This window comes from Phascolarctos cinereus, unplaced genomic scaffold (genome assembly GCF_003287225.1).
Source record: "Phascolarctos cinereus isolate Bilbo 61053 unplaced genomic scaffold, phaCin_HiC Scaffold_726;HRSCAF=1367, whole genome shotgun sequence".
Taxonomy (NCBI): Eukaryota; Metazoa; Chordata; class Mammalia; order Diprotodontia; family Phascolarctidae; genus Phascolarctos; species Phascolarctos cinereus.
In genome coordinates this window covers 245227630-245247459 of record NW_027556098.1, presented here as the reverse complement: position 1 = coordinate 245247459, position 19830 = coordinate 245227630, and the positions used below count along the sequence as shown (strand labels likewise).

The 19830-nt window shown below is 37.9% G+C and overlaps 1 protein-coding gene across 1 annotated transcript in view; it reads left to right on the top strand.

Moving 5' to 3' along the window:
• The window catches only part of NBEA (neurobeachin), a 776021-nt gene that overhangs the window by 192708 nt on the left and 563483 nt on the right, over positions 1-19830 (top strand). Inside the window, 1 exon segment of the mRNA XM_078147053.1 lies at positions 9644-9752. Within this exon segment, the coding sequence (XP_078003179.1) occupies positions 9644-9752 (109 nt within the window).

Below are 19830 nucleotides of genomic sequence, written 5' to 3'. Positions count from 1 at the left end.
CTCTTCTCTTTCCTCTCCATAATCTCTTCTGTGGTAGTCTCATCTGCTACCATGACTTTGATAATCACCTCTATTAAGATGACTGTCAAGTCTATGTTTCTTCACTCAATTTTTCTCTAGAACTCTATCATCTTATTTCCATTTGTTGTTGAACACAGCTGCCTGAATAATTAATTGATACTTCAGATTAAATATATTCAAAACTGGAATAATCTTTCTCCTTAAAACTGTCACTTCTACTTATATGCTCAGACTTTCTCTTGTTCTTCACATCCCATCGTTGCAAAGTCTTCTCAGTTCTATGTCACAGTATCTTACTTGGGCCTTTTCCTTTTAATTCCCACTCTTCTTATACCAGCCTTCCTTTTCGCCTAGATTTTAGTTATAATTTGGTAACTGCCTTTCCTAATTCAAAGCCAGATGTTTTTTAATCCTTCCTTTAAAACATTGCCCAAGTAATTGTCCTAATGAAAAAAAAATCCTCTGATCTTGTTATTCTTATACTTCATAATTCATTGGGTCGTATTAAACCCTAAACTATTGGGTTTCACTTATCTGATTCTAGCCAGCCACTTCAACTTATTTTATTCTACTCTTCTTTCCACTTTCCATTTCCACAGGTTGTTCTAAACCTTCTCTCTTTCAAAATCCTTTGCCACCTTTCAGTGAAAGGACATCTTTTCTTTCTTCATTGAGAATATAGAGACAATCCCTTTTACCCCCTTCTCCCCTGTTTTGCCCCTCAAAACACTCATGTATTATTCCAAACTTTCAATAGATATGACTATAACACCTGTGGGAGCTGTGAGGCTGTATCTCTGAAAGGGATTGTTTAACAGGATAATGGCTGCAAGCAGAGGGCTTAAAAAACTATCCAGAAAGATGGATTTATCAACCATGTTAGAAGCCGCAATGAAGAATGCAGAGCAGTTTGGTCATTGAGCAGAGCAGGAGCATTTCCCAGTGTTAGTTATGTGAACAAGGCAGAGAAGTAGACAGAAGCAGCATCAGCAGTGAATTCAGTGGAGGAAATATCAGATGCTCATTTGATAAGACAAGACAAAGAAGATTGGTGGGAAAGCGCAGCACCAACAAAAGGCTGCTGAGAGAAGAACTCCCTCTGCTGGTGGGGCAGAGTAGCCAAATCATTACCAGACTGGAATTATGACCATTTGTGAAAGTTGCCTTTACCAGAAGTCAGCAGATCTTTTGATCAGGCAGCTTCCTTTCCAGTGGCTGACAGGGGAGATTTCTCAGGACTTCAGAACACACTTGGAGTTTCAGAGTGCTGCTGGGAGTACCCTTCAAGAGGCTAGTGAGGCATATCTGGTGTGTCTCCTTGAAGATACTAACCTGGCCACCCAAAGACATCAAACTGGTTCACAAGATACAGGGCAAAAGGGTTTAAGTGAGGGCAATTTTATAGTTTTTTGTAGTAAATTCTATAAAATGCTTTGGTTTTAATCTGTGACCTTTTTTGTAAGAAATTGTTTATAATATGTTGCATTTGTACTTAGGTCATTCCACCTTTCACTCAGGAGAAATGGAAAATGTGACTGTTCATAGGACTCAGTGATGTGAGTGAGCATTATTGCTCAAGAGTGACAAGTTGCTAATATGAAAAAGGGATGGGTGATATTTCTTGTTTCTCATGATGCATGTTTCTGTATGTTAAAGACTTGCTGGGTAGCTGAAATCATAAGGTACTAGAATTTATATAAATGTGTACAGGGTCCTTTTACAATCTATTGAAGACCAAGAAAAGGAACTTCTTGGCACTGTTAAATGGTTCAACATCAGAAACTGATATGATTTTTTTATCATTGGAAATGACATTAAAGAAGAGTCATTACCATCTGCTTTGTCACTGCACAGAAAGGACCATGAGATGTTTCCACATGACTTTTATGTGAAACCTTCCATATGGAAGGTTTCTATTGCAGTGAATTTCTTGAGAGCAGGGATTGCCTATTTTTCTGTTTGTATCTCCAGTTATGAGCATAGTGCTGTGTATATAGTAAGTGCTTAATAAATCCTTCATTCATTCATTCATTCCCATATCCATCTACCTCTTGCCCCACTTCTCCCTTTGTATGGCTACCACTATAGCCCTGGCCCTCATCACCTGTCAGACTCAGATGATTGCAGTAGTCTCCTGAATGTTTTCCTTGTGCCTAAACTCCACTCTCTCTTCTCTGTGGAGACCACCTATTTGTTAAAGATCTAATACTTTGAACATCACTAGTATTGGTCCTAATTAATACAAAGCTGGAAGAAAGAATAAAATTGAACATGAAATAGCATGCAGTTAAAAGAAACCTTTATGTGAAATAGAGAGGAGGAAAAGGATTTCCTGGCTTCCATGAGGACAACTCAGTCAAGATTTGATAACATACAGAGACTGACCAAAATATAGCACAAAATCACTAAGGTGTTGTTGCATACAAATCTTCATCATAAAGATAGGAATGTGTTCTGAGTGGAGAGGATAGAGACCACAGACCTTGCCACCTTAGTTTACTTTTTATCCTAGCTTGAATTTATTTTTAGCTAAGCCAAAGAGGATCTTAGGGCTATGCAAGAGTAGCTAACTATAAATTGGTTTGGTATTTGTTAACAGAAGGCTTTGATGTACAAGGCAGAAATTGGGAATGAAAAGGAAAGAGTTATGCTTAGCCATATACCTTGCCTGATTTTTATTACCTTTATGTGGTGAGTAAAGAGGGGGTCTTACTCTGCTTATCAGGCAGAGGTTCTAGACATAGTTTGGGAGACTAAAACTGAAGGCTTGACTGATCCAACAGATAGTAGCTGGGAGCAAAGCCTTGCTGAGGAGTGTGGCTGCATATGCTAATCCAGGAGAGCCCATGGAGCAATGTAGAGAATTGGCACGTGGTAAAGAGTAGCCAATGATGTTCTTGTCTTCTATATTTGATCAAGAAGAGAAAACCCTAATTTGTCTTCTAAATGATAGTTCTTCAGTTGCTTGAAGACAATTGTTATGTCCCCAAAGACTTCATCTCTTCAAGTTGAACATCTCTAGTTCCTTAAATCTCATATGTCACAAACCATAGGCCTTTCATCATTTTGATTGTCCTTGTCTAGATGCTTTCTAACTTATTATTCCCTTCTCAAAAGGCAGTCCCCTGGACTCAGCATGTCTGAGTATGCTAGATATCATCTTAAAATGGCAGAAAGAATGGAACTGTTGTTTTCCTAGTTCTGAGCACAGTGTTTCTCTCAATACAGACTCAGATCACATTAGCCTTCTAAGCTTGCCATTCACACGTATAGTCACTCCATTCTTAAAGTTAGTCTACTAAAATCTGCAGGGCTTGTGTGGGGAAATTACTTTCTAACTATGACTCCTTTTTACTTGGGAAGTTGAATTTTTGAACTCAAATATATAACTTTATATTTTGTTCCTTATTAAATATAATCTTATTAGATTTGGCTTAATGTTCTAGACCTGTCAAGATTTCTTTTTCAATCTTGCCTCTGTCATTCAATGTTTTAGCTAACCCTACCAATGTTCTTTACACTACAACAGACCTGTCTTTCTGTGTACAGAAGGATAAGATATATTATTCCTGTTCTTCTAAAAGTCTTTGGACTTCTTAACTTATGAAGTTGTTGTTATTGTTGTTGTTGTGTTTTGTTTTTGTTTTGTTTTTTTGGCTAGGCAGTGGGGTTAAGTGAGTTGCCCAGGGTCACACAGCTGGTAAGTGTCAAGTATTTCAGGCCGGATTTGAACTCAGTTCGTCCTGACTGTAGGGCTGGTGCCCTATCCACTTCACCACCTAGCTGCCCCTTGAAGTTATTTGTTTAAAAAAAAAATTGATAACTGTATTTTACTCTAATTGGTTTTCTTTGAAATCCATACATTTTATTTTATACATTTAAAAACTTGTAAACCCTTGCTTGATCATTTCAGTTATCCTAAAAATCTATTCATCATGGTTCTGCTAACTTGGCATGAAATCTTCAGTAAGTTATTTTTATTTCTCAGCTGTCTTCGCAACCAAAAAATGTGAATCAGCCAGGACTGTTCCGGTCTTTCTACATTTTTTTCTCAGTTTCTCTCATGGATTCAGTTGTCAGTTTTATGCAGATTGTGTGTGTGTGTGTGTGTGTGTGTGTGTGTTTATGCATACATTAAGTTGTATGCATGTGTGTATATCTATCTATCTATCTATGAACACGTCCGTTGTCCTTTTCTCTCTTAAATTCCAGTCTTGAATCTACTTGCTGTACACTTCAACCTTGATGTACATGGGATTTTAAAGTCAGCACTGGTGAAAATGAAACTCAATCCCCCCCACATACAGTTTTGCAAACTTTCCTCTTTTTTTATTTTTGGTGGTCCTACCATTCTAATAGACCCTGTGTTCACAACCTTGGAGTAATCCTTGCGTCTTTCCTCACCTTCAACTTCCGTGTGCAGTAAATTTTCAAGTCTTATTGATTTTACCTCCAGAAAATCTTTTGCATTGTCTTTCTACTGATACAACCTTTACCCTAGTTTACCCCCTTTTCAGCTCTAACCCAGATCATTTATAATGTCATCTTAATTGGGCTCCCTGTCTGTAATCTTTTTTTTTCTCCAATATATTCATCCTGTAGCTTGATAATTGATTTTCCTGAAACACATATCTGACCTTGTTACCCCCTATAAAAATTTTCAGTGGCTTCCTTTTTTTTGCCTCTAGGATTTGCTACCTCCTCATCTGAACATTTAAAGCCCTCTTCCACCTAACCTGGCTCCCGCCTGTTTTTCTACTTGATATTTTTCTCCTTTACCCATTCGGTATTACATTAAAACCATCCTGCTAATTGTTTCCCGTCAGACATTCTGTCTGCTTGTGTGCGTTTGCACAAGTGGAGTCATGTCTGGATGTCCTCTCTCCTCACATTTACCTTCTGGAATCTTTAGTTTCCTTCCAGGCACAATTCAGGATGACGTCTCTGTGTGAGACCCTTTGTTATTCCATTCCCCCAGACCCAATTACTAGCACTTTTCTTCTTGAAATTACATTGGATAAATGCTGGATTTACTTCTGAAGATACTGTATCACTCCAGAAGAGTATAAGCTTTTTGGTAGCAGGGACTATTTCATTTCTTACTTTGTGTCCTCAGAACCTAACATAGTGCTTTGCATTCAGTAAGTATTTAATAAGTATTTGTTGAATTAAATAGTACAGAATATATATAAGAAGAGGTTTGCATCTTCCTATTTCTTTCCCCCAGAGGAAAAACATTTTAAAATGCTCTTAAGATTAGCCCCTGATTACTAGAAATGCCTCCTATTTAGATTTAACCTTTTAGAATCACCTAGACTTTACTTTATAGTTAGTTATAAGCAAAAACAGTTTCCTTATGTGATATTAAGAAATTTTATTATTCTTAACAATTCCCAATACTTGGTCAGACCACCTTATCTCTATAGAACTTCACTAGGTGGAATTTTGTGAACTTATCTTGTTCCCTGCCTAGCCAAGGGTAACAAGTCAGTCACTGTCAATAAGCATTTTTATATGCTTACTACGTGCCAGGCACTGTGCTGAATGCTGAGGATAGAAAGAAAAGAAAAAAAAATAAGTCATTTACCATAAGTAGCCCATGTTCTAGTAGAGCCAGAAGCCACTTGCAAATCTCCACTGTATCTATCTTAAGGATCTGGAAGCCACTGGTAGGCAAGATCAGAACTTTGTTTACTCTAAAAGACTACAGTCACTTTCCCTGTGGAGCATCCTATGCCCAGAGTCTGGAAAAGTATGGCCAACTTTGAATAATGTAGTTAGATAATAGTGTGGACAGTGAAAACTCCCTGGGTTGAATCACTACTGGTATGTCAACATACGATATTAAACCTCAGTAGAAAGAGGCAATCTCAGAACCTCCAATTCTTAACAGAACAAAGCGTAGCATACCAGTTTACTTTCTCCTGGTTCTGCCTATATCCTCTTCCCGTATTGCTTTAATAACTTTGTTGTGTCAACAAGATTCTTCAATCAGAGTCCACACTAGGGTTGTGTCCTGTTTTGGCATGAATTTACATGTAATAGAACCTCAATAATTTAAATTAATTGATTTGATCGGAAGATTAATTATAATTCCTGCAAAATCTAATTAATAGAATAAAGGCAAAATCATTTAATGGAAAAGGTTTGGTATAAGCTTTTTTTATGTATTAGCCTAACAACAGTTAAATAATTGTTTTCTGTATTTCCTGTTTATGTAATACTATTTAGTAAAGTAAAAAATTTTTAAAATACTGACATTAATTATATTACATTGGGAAAATGTGAGTATTGTTTATTTGTATCTCTCATAGCACTTAGTAGGATATGTTGCATGTACTAAAGACTTAATAACTGATTGTTGTGGTGATTCAGAGACAAGCCTATTTATGCTGTAGTTGAACTCTTTAGAGTTCATGCCACCCAATAGCATTATTATCCACCAAAATAAAGTTTGCACAGAGATTTCAGAACTAAGAGGAAGAGATGGATTTATTTCTATTTTCTTCATTTATATTCATTTGTATTTCTTAAAAAGAGATACTGGAAGGATTCTGTGTATAGTATCAGATTTTGTGACTAGTTAAGAATAAGTTTGATTAACCTTTGCTGCTTCTTTGAACTTTTATCCAGGCACTCAAGATTTCCACTAAGTTGGCTAATATATCTCCTTTTTCCATGTAAATTCACAATCACTCTAATTAATGCAGAAAGTTTCACCTCCATTATATGGTTAGAAAATAGGGCACCTTCCAGTAATTCCACCCCCTGACTCCCCCTAACTTTCAAAGAAGTTTTCTGAACTATCCTAGAAGGAAAGAGATCTACCAATTGAAGGGACTTGAGTTGTTTTCCCAGTGTATATAGAGCCCATTGAGTGATCAGGAGCCTTGAAGCCCCAAGTAACACCTTTCATAGAATGGAACAAGGAAGGATCTGAGAAAGTCAGTTGTAACTCTGTGTACAAGCAGTCCATTGTTATCAGATAAGTCTTCCTGGAGGTCAGAACCAAGAAATAGCTTTACTGGAAAGACTTCTCCCTTCCTGGGGTAGCATTGATTTGTTGAGGACATGGCTTTCGAGAGATGGCATACTCAGCCATGAGAGTCGGGTGACATGAGCATGACAGAGCATAGTAATAGAATTATTATTTCATGAGCTCATTCCAGTTTTTAGCTATGCCACCTGCATGAGGATAGTACAAGAGATGGAAAACCAAGCAGTGGGCTTGGTCTCTGGCCTTCTCAGTGGGTCATCTGATTAGAAGTGTCAGTGATCCAGGAGGTCCGTAAGGAAGGGGAGGGTTTGTTCTGTGGAAGATCTGATAGTTGCTATCACCATGGCAGATTTGACTGGCATTGCAGTCTGCCATAACCTAAAATAAGTACCAGCTGGATTGGGGCAAACCATTTGCCCTGAGATATAATGGGGGGAGGGGCAACATGAATTCACCAGTTGGAAACAAGTTGTCAGCTATGGAAGATTATGCCATGCTTGTCTTTCAGAGGTGGGAATTTTGATTGGCATAAAGAACATAATTGGGCAGAAGTAGCTGCCTCATCTTTTGTTAGGAGAATCATATGACCTGCACTTACAACAACGTGGCATCGTGCCCCCCTTTATCCAAATTGTTCACCAAGCCAATTACTCAGTGTCTCATAAAGGCATCACCTGCATATTCTGTTCAGAGGAGGGCATATGATGTCTTTGTGCAGTGACATGTCCCACAAACAACTATATGTGTGGGAGGCATCCTTCATTCCTTTATTGAACTTTACCCCTAAGGTAAACCTGCAACCTAGAGGGCCACATGTGGCCTCAAGTGCAGCCCTTTGACTGAATCCGAACTTCACAGAACAAATGCCCTTAATAAAAGAATTTGTTCTGTAAAACTTGGACTCAATCAAAAGGCTGTATCCAAGGACCTAGAAGGCCACATGTGGCATCCAGGCCACAGGTTCCCCACGCCTGCTCTAACCCACTTGGTCAGACACATAGTTACTGCCCAGGAATCAGTGTAGGTGAAGTTCTTCTCTGTCACATTTCCTTTAAGGCCCTCTTACCTACCCACTGTGCATTATGCAACTTAGCTCATTTGGAGGACCTGTTAGGACTTCATCACTCAGTATATCCTGTTAGCAGATTAATGCTGCTAAAGCAGCCCAGTTCTTATGCCTCTTGCAATAGGCAGAATCATTGATAAACCAGGCAAAACAATGATTCTCAGGAGCCTGTTGACCTCATTGAGGAGTTAGACTATTGGGTTTTGAAGCTTGTATCTATAAACTCGAAATGGGCAACTCTGGGCAAAGGGTGATGATATGATTTTATATCATCCGGTAAGTAGCAGCTAGAACTCAATAGAAGAAGAGTATCTTCATTTAAAAAGTGTTTTGTTAAGTGACTACACAAAGGGGCTTGCAGCTCCATAAACCTAATGGTCATTTGGTTTGCCACCCCCAGGCACCTACCAGAAGCTCCGTTTTGTTTGATTGTTTGTGGGTAGAGACCTCTAATAAGGTGGAACCCCACAAGATCCTAAAGGCCCAGAGGGGTAAAAGTACTGGATGGCCTGCTTTAGATCTTTCAGTACTGCATCTTGTTCTGGGTCCCCCTTGAAAGAGTTAGACTAGCATGTGACTTGGTGAATGACGGCCATCAGGATACATAAATGGGGAATATGTATTCTCAAGAGCTGGCATTGTCCAGTAAGTCTTTCTGCTTCCTTTTTAGCTTGTGGGAGAGCCAGTGTCAGTAATTTATTCCAGACTGTGTCCAAAATCATCTGGATGCTTGCTACCCATTGCTTTCCTCAAAATTTGACTGAGTGAGCTGGACTTTCTTGGCATCAGTTTCCCACTCTGTTCCTCCTGTAGGCCATTGTCTGACTTAGGATCTCAGTTAATTCCACCCTTATGTGGAAACATTGTGTCATTAGTGTAGTAGTATACCTCAGTGCCCTGAGGAAGGGAAGCCTCTTCCAGGACCCTGTCCACTAGACTCTGGCAGTTTGAGGCTGTTTAGGTAGCTCTGGAGAAGGATAGTGAAGGGATACTGGACTCTTTCCTAAGTGATAACAAACTGCTCCTGACTGGTGTCAACCGTAAAAATGAAGGGGAAAAAAAAGTATTGGAAAGGTCTATAGCCTATACAACTTACACTCACCCTGGGTTACCTGGTCTGCCGCATTGATAGAGTTGCCTTAGAACGGGCTGTACTCTAGAATAGGGGTACCATAAATGTGGAATACTTCACATTAGACTTTTTATATGCTGATTATTCTTCTGGAACTTCTTATTTCTATATGACTCTTTTAAAATATTTGGTTATATGTGCTGGCTCTCTAGAAAGAGTTGGAAATGTAGGTGATATAAAAATGAATATAGCAACAAAATTTATTTTACAAATTGATTCTGGAGTATTATAGCCATTAATTAACATTAAAATACTTAAATAGTAGTTTGGACTTTTGGTGACATTTTTCCATTAAAATTTTAATTTGTGTACATGAACTTTTTATAAGATGAATGTTTCAGACAGTTACACATTAGTTTGTAGATGCCTTCTTCCATTGTTTAATGAACAGAGAATCACTTGTATTGTGATTTTGTTTCTTTTGTAGGAGAAAAGTTGAAATTATGCACACCCACAGTCTTTTTACTCTTCTTGGAGAGAGGTTGATGCTGCATACAAATACTGTGACTGTTACTACATACAACACACTTTATGAGGTAAAAGAAAAATAATAAATAAAAGCATATGAATAATCCTCATTATTTTATCTTAAATTTATGAGCACCTTAGAGTTTATGTTTTGTATAATTTCATGTTATTATAGGATTCAACAACAAATTACATGACCATTTATTAAAGATTAGCTATATGCAGTTCACTGTACTATGTATGTGCTGGGGAATATATCCAGGACTGGGGAACCTGCAGCCTCGAAGCCACATATGGCCCTCTAGGTCCTCGAGTGTGGCCCTTTGACTGAATCCAAACTTCACAGAACAAATCCCCTTTCTGGGGATTTGAATTTGGTTTGGATGGTGGTCTCGAGGTCGCTGGTTCCCAGCCCTGTATAGACTCCACTTTACTTAAATTTAAGGAAATTTAAAGTCTAATGGGAGAAAGACATGCAGAGATAGCTATGATTCAAAGGAAAAATGAAGCCAAAGTACTGTGATGAGTTTGAAGAATGGAAGATCTTTTTCAGGGGAAATTTGGGAAGGTTCTATAGAAGACATGACATGTGAACCATCCTTGAATGAAACAAGGGACATGACAGATGAAGATAAGGAGAATCCATTTCCAGTAGCTTATTCAAAGCCACATAGACAGAAAAGGGCAAGATGAAAACAGTCTCATTTGTCTACCATATATAGACAAATGGACTGAATATGAGGTAGATATAGAAGTGTAGTTAGGAACAAATTTGGGGAGGGCTTGAATGTTAGAATCAGGAGTTTATTCAGTTAGATGGTGAGTAACTGCTAAAGGTTTTTGAATAGAGAAATGGCTTGTTCAAAGTGGTACATTATGAGTTGTGGAGGATGTTTTGGGGATGAGATAGATTATTTTATTTGTCTGAGTGACAGATTAGAGCCTTAAAAATCTTAGTTACAATGGAAATTGAGAGGAAGAGACAGAATCAATAGATGTTGCAGATGTAGAATCATCAGGACTGTCAGTTGATTAGCTGCATAAGGAGTAATAGAGAGGTAGGAATAGGTGATTCTGAGGTTATGAGACTGGGTGACTAGGAGAATGGCATTGCCATCAAAAGCAGTGTGTCAGTAGATAGGGCACAGTTTTTGAGGAAGGTGATATGTTTGGTTTGGGACATGTAGAGTCTGAAATATATCCAGGTGGAAATATGATAAAGGCAGTTGAAAATATGGATTTCAAACTCTAGAGAAAGATTGGGAGTGAAGATGAAGATTTGGGTGTCAGTTGCATTATTTAACCTTTCAGTTTGCATTTGATGATCAAGGAAGGGAGTATAATGAGAAAATAAATAAAGGCCAACATTGTACTTTGGATGATACCCCTTTTAAAGGGACATGAACAATATGAGGAGACAGCAAAGGAACAAAGAAAGACTAATCAGAGAGGTAGGGTGAGAATTGAAAGAGAGAGAGTTGTCAGGGAAACCGGTGAAGACAGTGAACGGATTGGATAATAATGTCAGGTGCTACATAGAAGTCAAAGAATAGAGGAAGAAAAAAACTTCATTTGATTTAAAAGTAAGTAGGTCATTAATGACTGTGGAAAGAGCTTTTTCAGTAGAATGCTAGAGATGGAAGTTTGGCTGTAAGAAATTGAGAAGTGAATGATTAGTAAGGAAGGGACATAGCCAGTCTATTTCTAGACATTTGGCAATAAAAGGAAAGAAAGAAATAGCCTTGTAATTTGAATGGATATGAAGTTCAAGGGAAGGTTTTTGTTTAATGGTGAAGGAAACCTGAGCATGTTTGTGAATTGAGTGGTAGGAGCCATTGTTGTTCAGTTGTCTGACTCTTCATGACCTCTTTTAGGGTTTTCTTGAAAGGATACTGGAATGGTTTGCTTTTTCCTTCTCCAGTGATTAAAGTAGAGGTTAAGTGACTTGCCCAGCGTCATACTGCTAGTAAGTGTCTGAGGCCAGATTTGAACTCAGGTTTTCCAGCCTCTAGGCCCAGCGATCTATCCACTGAGCTACCTAGCAGCCTCTTCAAAAGTGATTAATCCCTAATATATTTTACCATCTGTGGAAAGAGGAAAATGGAAGTAGATGGGATGCTACTGGTGTCTCACATCTGGAGCAGGATAAGTAAAACAGGTTTTTTAATCAGTTTTTATTGATGATTTTTTTTCCTATCACCATAGCATCCTTCCTTCTCTCCCTTCCATATTAGTGTTTTTAATACCCTCCCCCCCAAAAAAAAGAAGGAAAAAAATCAATATAACTAATTACTACATCAAAAAAAATCTGAAAATATGTGCAATGTGTAACACCTGTGGGCCTCTCACCTCCACAAATGGATGGTTTAAAATTGTCTTCTTATATCTTTTCCTTTGACCTATGCTTGTTTTTACAATTTTGTTTTTATATTTCTTTTCATTTTCATTCCAGTCATTGTGAGGTTTTTTTGTTATTTTGTCAAGTTCTATGAAATGCCCCTTTGATAATTTGATTGGTATATAGCATTAAAAGAGTAAATTAGCTTTGGCAGTGTTGTCATTTTTATTGTATTGGCATGGCCCAGCCATCACTACTAAATATCCCTCCTGCTATTTAAGGTATTCTTTGTTTCCTTAAGGAGACCTTTGTAATTGAATATATAATAGTGTTGTATGTAGCAAAGCAGCTTTAACCCCAGCACATTATTCTCACTTGAACTGTGCTATCATTGCCCTGTCAGACACCATTGTAGTGGCTTGTGACCCCCATAAGTTTCCATATCCTTCACATTTTAATCTTTTGCTCATACCGTCTTCTTCGTTTTTTTTTTCCTTCTGATTACTTTGATTTTGCCTCCTCCTACTACAATTACCTTTTTCAAAGTATCAGGGGTCATTGATAATTTGGATTATCTTGCCCTCTGCTAAGTCTGGGAAAAAAACTGTCTTCTAATTGATCACCTTTTGTCTCCCCTTGCTTTGTGCCAAAATCTTTTGATATAGCTTAAAAGGTAGGTTATGCTTATCAATAATATCAGTAAATTATTTTGTTAGCTTCCTGTGTAAATAGAACTACTAACTTCTTAAAGCAAAAGTCAGACTATCAATCCAGAAGAAATACAAATTAGAAAATAGTTTTCTTTTTTTTCCAGTAGCATATTTTATTTATTAATTTATTTTGATTTATCAACAATCAGTTCCATATGCTTTTTTTCTTTTCTTTTTTTTTCCATATGCTTTTGAGTTTAAAATTTTTCTCCCCCTTCCTCCCCACCACCCTCCCCAAGATGGCACACAGTCTGATATAAGCTATACATTTACATTCCTATTAAACATTTTCACATTAGTGAAGTTGTAAGTAAAAATTAAAACCAATGGGAAGAACCATCAGAAAGAGGAAACAAAACTCAACAGAAGAGGAAAAAAAAAGATAGCGATTCAACTTTCACAGTTATGATTACTATCTGTGTCTTTTTCTCCATTCTTTTTTCCCCCGTTTATGCTTTTCTTTCTCCTTTCTCCCCCCCACCAGTACTTTGCTTTTGACCACCACCACCTTCAGTCTCTCCTCCCTTCTATTATCACCCTCCCACTTCTTCCCCTTCGCCCCCACTGCTTCCTCCCTCCCTTTCATCCCCCCTCCCTTTTCTTTCCCCTTTTCCTTCCTCCTGCCTGTAGGGCAAGTTAGATTTCCATACCTAACAGATTATGTTATTCCCTTCTTGAGCCAAATCTGATGAGAGCAAGGTTCAAACAATGCTCACCCCCTCCCTTCTTTCCCTCTGCTGTAATAGGATTTTCTGTCTTTTCCTGTAATGTAATTTACCCTTGTCTGCCTCCTCCTTTCTCAGTACATTTTCTGAAATCAGACTAATCCACTTACTTGGATCCATTTAACCCACTTGATTAGATTACATCAAAGTCAACTAAGATCCTCCCTATTTATGTATACTCCTTTAACATGGTGTAATAACAATACAGTTTTCAAGAGTTGCAAGTGTCATCTTCCCTTGTAGGGATGTAAACAGTCTGCCCTTATTAACAACATTTTGTATCTTTCTGTCCCATTTACCTTTTTATGTCTTTCTTGAATCTTGTACTTGAAGATCAAATTTTTTGTTGAGCTCTGGTCTTTTTATGAGGAAGGTTTGGAAGTCCCCTATTTTGTTGAATATCCATCTCCTCCCTTGAAAAATCATGCTCATTTTTGCTGGGTAGTTGATCCTTGGCTGCAATCCAAGCTCCTTTGCCTTACGGAATGTCATCTTCCACTCCCTGCGGTCTTCTAATGTAGAAGCTGCAAGGTCCTGTGTAATCCTGACGGTGGTTCCATGATATTTAAATTGTTTCTTTTTGGCTGCTTGCAGCACGTTCTCTTTCATCTGGTAATTTTGGAATTTTGCTATTATATTCCTTGGCGTTGTCAATTTGTGATCTCTTTGAGGCGGTGAGCGGTGTATTCTTTCTATGGTTATTTTACCTTCTGGTTCTAGGACTTCAGGGCAGTTTTCCTTTGATTTCCTGAAAGATACTGTCCAGGCTCTTTTTTTCATCATGATTTTCAGGTAGTCCAGTGATTTTTAAATTGTCTCTCCTGGATTGATTTTCCAGGTCGGTTGTTTTACTGATGAGGTATTTTATGTTTTCATCCATTTTTTCATTTTTTTTGTTTCTGTTTGACTGATTCTTGCTCTCTCATAGAGTCATTAGTTTCCATTTGTCCAATTCTAGTTTTTAGCAGATTGTTTTCTTCTGTTAGTTTTTGTACTTCCTTCTTCAATTGTATTTTTAAGGGATTTGTTTTCTTCAGTGTACTTTTTTTCCACTTTGCCAGTTGTGTTTTTTAGGCACTTGTTTTCTTCAGTGTACTTTTTTTCCAATTGGCCAATTGTATTTTTTAAGGACTCTTCTACCTCTCTCATTAGACTTTTAAAATCCTTCTTGAGCTCTTCTAAGAAGGCTTTTTGGGCTTCAGACCAGTTCATATTCCCTTTTGATGTTGCAGATGTGGGTTTATTGACAATGTTGTCCTCTTCAGAATATCTGTCTTGCTCTTCACTCTTCTCATAACATGAATCTATGGTACGTTTCTTTCTACTCAAGGTGTTTCTTTATTCCCTGGCCTTTAAAGAGATTGAGCTCTCCTGCTGGGGAACAGAGGGCACTGTCCTAAGCTTCTTGTGTCGGGAACCTAGGTCTTAGTCACTGGTTTTGTGTGCTGGGGCCTCTTATGTTGGCAATTGGAAGCTGTAGGTTTTAGTAGCTTACCTCATGTTGGGCTGGAATCAGCAAGGCTGGAACTTTCAGGCAATTCTAGGTTGCCTGCTTTTCCTTTCCTTTAGCTTTCTTCAGCTCCTTTTAGATGGGTGCTGAAGGGTGTTTATCTGCCTGGGGCCCCTTGCAGTGCTGCCTCCCATGTTTCTGCTAATGTGCTGGGAGATTCCTTTGGGATAGAGTGCTGAGGTATCCAGTGGTTTTCTGAGCTGGTTTCCACCGGTTGCCCTGACCTCACTGAGTTACTCGGAGGTCCAGGTGTTGGTGTTTGCCTGCTTTACCACCTGGGCTTCAGGCTCTCCTCTTGGTTGACAGTTGGAGGCTGTAGGGTTCTGACAGCTTACCTGGTGTTGAGTTGGAATCAGCAAGGCTGGGACTTTAGAAAGACTCTAGGTTGTTTTCTTTGGCTCCCTTCAGGTGAATGCTGCAGGGTGCCCCTCAGCCTGGGCCCTTTGCAGTGCTGCTTCCCCCACCTTTGCTGAGGCACTGGGAGACCTGTTTGTTGGGCTGCTGCAGTGCTGTTCCCCATCTTTCTTCTAGTTCAGCTGTTCCAGGGTTTTTTTTTTCTTCTAGGGTGATATTTTCTGGGTTTTCAGAGGTTGATAGGGGAGGGTGAGAGCAACTACCTTTTTACTCTGCCATCTTGGTTCCCAGAAGTGGAAGTCTCCAGAAAATAGTTTTCCATGCAACTAAAATGCCAACTTGACTTACTTAAATAAAATTTTGATTGCCAGAAAAAAATAAATTAAATGAATAGAGGAAAGGCCATTGATTTTGGTATCATAAAGAATTTTAAGCCATGTATTTACCATAATTAGTTGCCACTCCCCCAGTAAGTTTATACCTAATCTCTTTGTCAGAGAGAGATTATTTCTAAGAGCAATACTGATGTAAAATAGAAAGAGATTTGTTAAACTTTATGGAGAATGATAGTGCAAGAGTATAAACCATAGTCAATTTAGTGAATGCTAGGTGAAAACTAACGTTTATGAAACTCCTACCTGTTCTAGGCACTGTGCAAAGCACTGGGGATACAGAAAAAAGAAAAAAAGAGCAGAAAACAAATCAACCAGCTCTTCCTTTCAAGAAGCTTATAGTGTAATGGGGGAGATAAAATGCAAATAACTATACATGAACAAGATACATATATAGAGGATAACTTAAGTAGTCTCAGAGAGAAGACAGTGGGGTTCAGGAGGACTGGGAAAGGCTTCATACAGAAGGTGGGACTTAAGTTGAGACTTGAAAGATGCCAAAAGAAGCTAGGAAGTGGATATTAGACAGGAAAATGTTTCAGACCTGGAGAAAGCCAGTGAAAAGGCTTGTAGTGGGAGATAGGATGTTTAGGGAAGAGCAAGGAGGACAATGTCAATGGATCTCAAGAGTATACAGAGTGGAGTAAGGTATAAAAAGACTGGAAAGGTAGGAAGGAACCAGGTTTCCATGGGCTTTAAAGGCCAAACAATTTTTGATTTGATTCCGGAGGTAATAGGAAACCTGGAAATTTCTTTTGCATAAGGTGATGATATGGTTACATCTTTGTTTTAGAGAGATCAGTTTTACACCTGGGTGTAGGGGGAGATTTGTGATAGAGGGACCAAACAGTAGGAGTATTACCATAAATGATGTGTGAGATAATGGGATCTGTGACAATGTGGTGGTAGTGTTGGAGGGGACATCTAAGAGTGATGTTTGGAAGGTGGAAAAGACAGGACTTGACAAATGAATATGTTATTTTTAGAGAAAGTAAAGAGTTGAGGATGTCACCTAGGTTTTGAGCCTGAGTGTCTGAAAGTTATGGTGCTACTCACAACAGTACTAGGGAAGTTAAGAAGCGGGAATGTTTTGGAGGTAAAGATAATGAGTCCAGTTTTGGACATGTTGTGTTTAATAGGCATACAAGACATCCAGTTACAGATGTCTGTTAGGCAGTTGGAGATGCATAACTGCAAAAGGAAAAAAAAATTAAATGAGTGTTGGCATGAATAACAACTAATGAAAATCAATACAAAAGAATCGAAGTATTTAATAAGAAAGAGATTAAAATTCCAGGGCTTAGCCAGCACAGGCATCTTACCATCTCCCCTGCCACTGCCCACTTTTCCCTTCTGGGTTCGATGATGTTCCAGACTGAGGTCCGTAAATTAATCCACTCAGTTTTGGCAACAGCACTGGAGTGGAAGGAAGTGGCATCTCGTTCTCTGCTTTCCTGCTTCTACACATGAGTTGTATTTCTCCCCCCAACACTTATCTCACCCCTTCCCCGCAGGGCACAATCATGAGCATGTACACACACACACACACACATGCACGCACACACTCTCTCACTCACTCACTTACACATTCATACTTTCCACTTCTTGCTGAGAGCACCATAAATTGTAATTATTACCTTTGCTACCAGAATGTGTTTGATGGTCTGCTGACCTGCTGCCTATATAAAACACCCTAATTCCTGACCTATATTCTCAAATATGTGCTATATCTAGGAGACTAAGTAAGCTCCTTGAAGAATAGAGGTTGTCTCACTGTTGTACTTTGAGTACCATTGCTACCTCTATTAGACATTTAATACTTGTTTATGAATTGATTGATTTGATTAAAAAAAAAACAGAGTAAGTATAGAAAAGTCCTGCATAAATTTTTGTTAAATTCTTCACCTTCAAGGATAGTAAAGGTACACACTTTTGGACTTTTAACATCACAGTCTCAGATATGCTTCTAGCAAAAATGGAAGTGGAAAAAGAGAAAATGTGAAAGAAGCAACTGAATAAACCAAGTCATATTGGAGGTGACACATTTATGAGTGTATTGAGGGATTGGTTGATCAATATATCTAAAAGAGAACATTATACAAAGTTGTGGAAAAATTTTTGTATGTTATTACTACTAAAAAAGGTTACCAAGAGAACATAAATAACTGCTGACCTTTGTGTTTATTTTCATGTACACATACACACACATATTTGTATATGGAGAGTAATCTACATGTTCATCAAGGGCCTCCTTGATGAGGAATTAGAAGAGATCAGGTGGACTTTTACAAATGGTGTTTTACATCACACCGCTGCTTTCCCATCACAGTCTCCATAATAAAGCATGATATTGCTTTTTCTTAGGTTTATTGATTAAAAAAAAAAGCAACTTCCCTGACACTTCCCATTTCTCTCCCCCAACCCAAATGAGCTCTGCCCTGTTTTCAGAAAAACGTAGTTAAGTAAAACAAATAAACATCTTGGCTTTGAGTGCCAAAACAATAAATGACTTAATCCAAGCATATCACCTCTTGCTTCTCTGACAAGAAGAGGGAAGGAAACATTCTTTAACTTTAGTACTTTGACGACACAGCTAATCATGGAATTGATCCATTGGGTTGTCTTGGAGTGTTTTTCTTTACATTGTTATCATCATTGTTTAAATTGTTTCTTAGTTTTTGCTTACTTTACTCTGTCAGTTCATAAAAAATTTCCCAAGTTATTCTGAATTCTTCATATTCCTAATTTTTGTGATGTAATAATATATCATATTTATAATCAAAATTTGTTCAGCCATTTCCCTATTTATTAGCATCCAATTTGTTTCTGGTTCTTTGTTACCACAAAAGGTGCTGTTGCTATTGATCTTTATCTCTGTGTTTGACCTCCTTGGGGTATATAAGGTGTCCCAAAAGTCTTACTATACCTTTAAGCATTAATAGTTTAAAACTGTACTAAGACTTTTAGGATACTTTTATTACTAGTTGTAGTATTACCTGGTCCATGGATGTGTATAGAGTAATGACTTTTTAAGTATAATTCCAAATTATTTTTTAGAAAGGTCAGACAATTCACAACTCTACCAGTGGTGTATTTAGTGTGCCACTTTATACAGATACTTGGACATTTACCGTTTTGTCTTCTATTATCTTTTCTAATTCAGTGGGTATGAGATAAAACGTCAGAGTTTTAATTTTTTCAAATTTGCCTTTCTCTTAATATAATTTGGAGCATTTTCTCATGGTTGCTTATAGTTTTAGTTCTTTTTTGAAAACATGTTTATGTTCTTTGACAGTTTGTTGAGAAATAGCTCTTATTCTTATATATTTATATAATTTTCTTATTTTGTTGTTAAGTCATTTTTACTTGTGTCTGACTTTTTGATCCCTTTGGGATTTTCTTGGCAAGGATCCTGGAGTGGTTTGCTATTTCCTTCTCCAGCTCCATAATTCTAGGTTCCTTTTTCCTACTCGTTTTGTTATTTTTCTCGAGATTCTTCAACTTTGTTCATCCAGATGAATTTATTTACTGTCTGTTCTTGTGATACTTCAGTACCATGGTATTTTGATTAATCACATAAAATCTATAAATTTATTGAGGTTATATCTTCTCTATTAGATTGTTATGGCCCAATCATGTACCATGAATGTGTCTTTTATTATTTTAGTCTTTCTTTATTTCTGTCAGGAATGTTTTGGAGTTGTACAAGTCCTGACTGTGCCTTAGTGGGCTAACTCACAGATTTTTTATACCTTTTGTACCTATTTTAAATAGAATTTCCTTTTTCACTTCTACCAGGTATTGTTTTGCTAGTAATATATAGAAAGGTTGATGCTTTTGTGGTGTTATTTTATAACCTGCTACTTTAGTAAAGTTATGGATTATGTAGTTTTTTTCTGACTCTTTGGGATTCTCTAAGTAAATCGTCATATCCTTGTCAGAGAGTTAATTTTGCATTTTCTTTGCCTCTAGCTCTCTTAATTCCTTCTTTCCTGTCTCCCTTGTTTTTCCTTTCCTCTCTTCCTCCCTCCCTTCCTTTTATGCTTTTTTGTGAGACAGTTGGGGTTAAGTGACCTGCCCAAGGTCACACAGCTAGTAAGTGTCAAGTGTCTAAGGT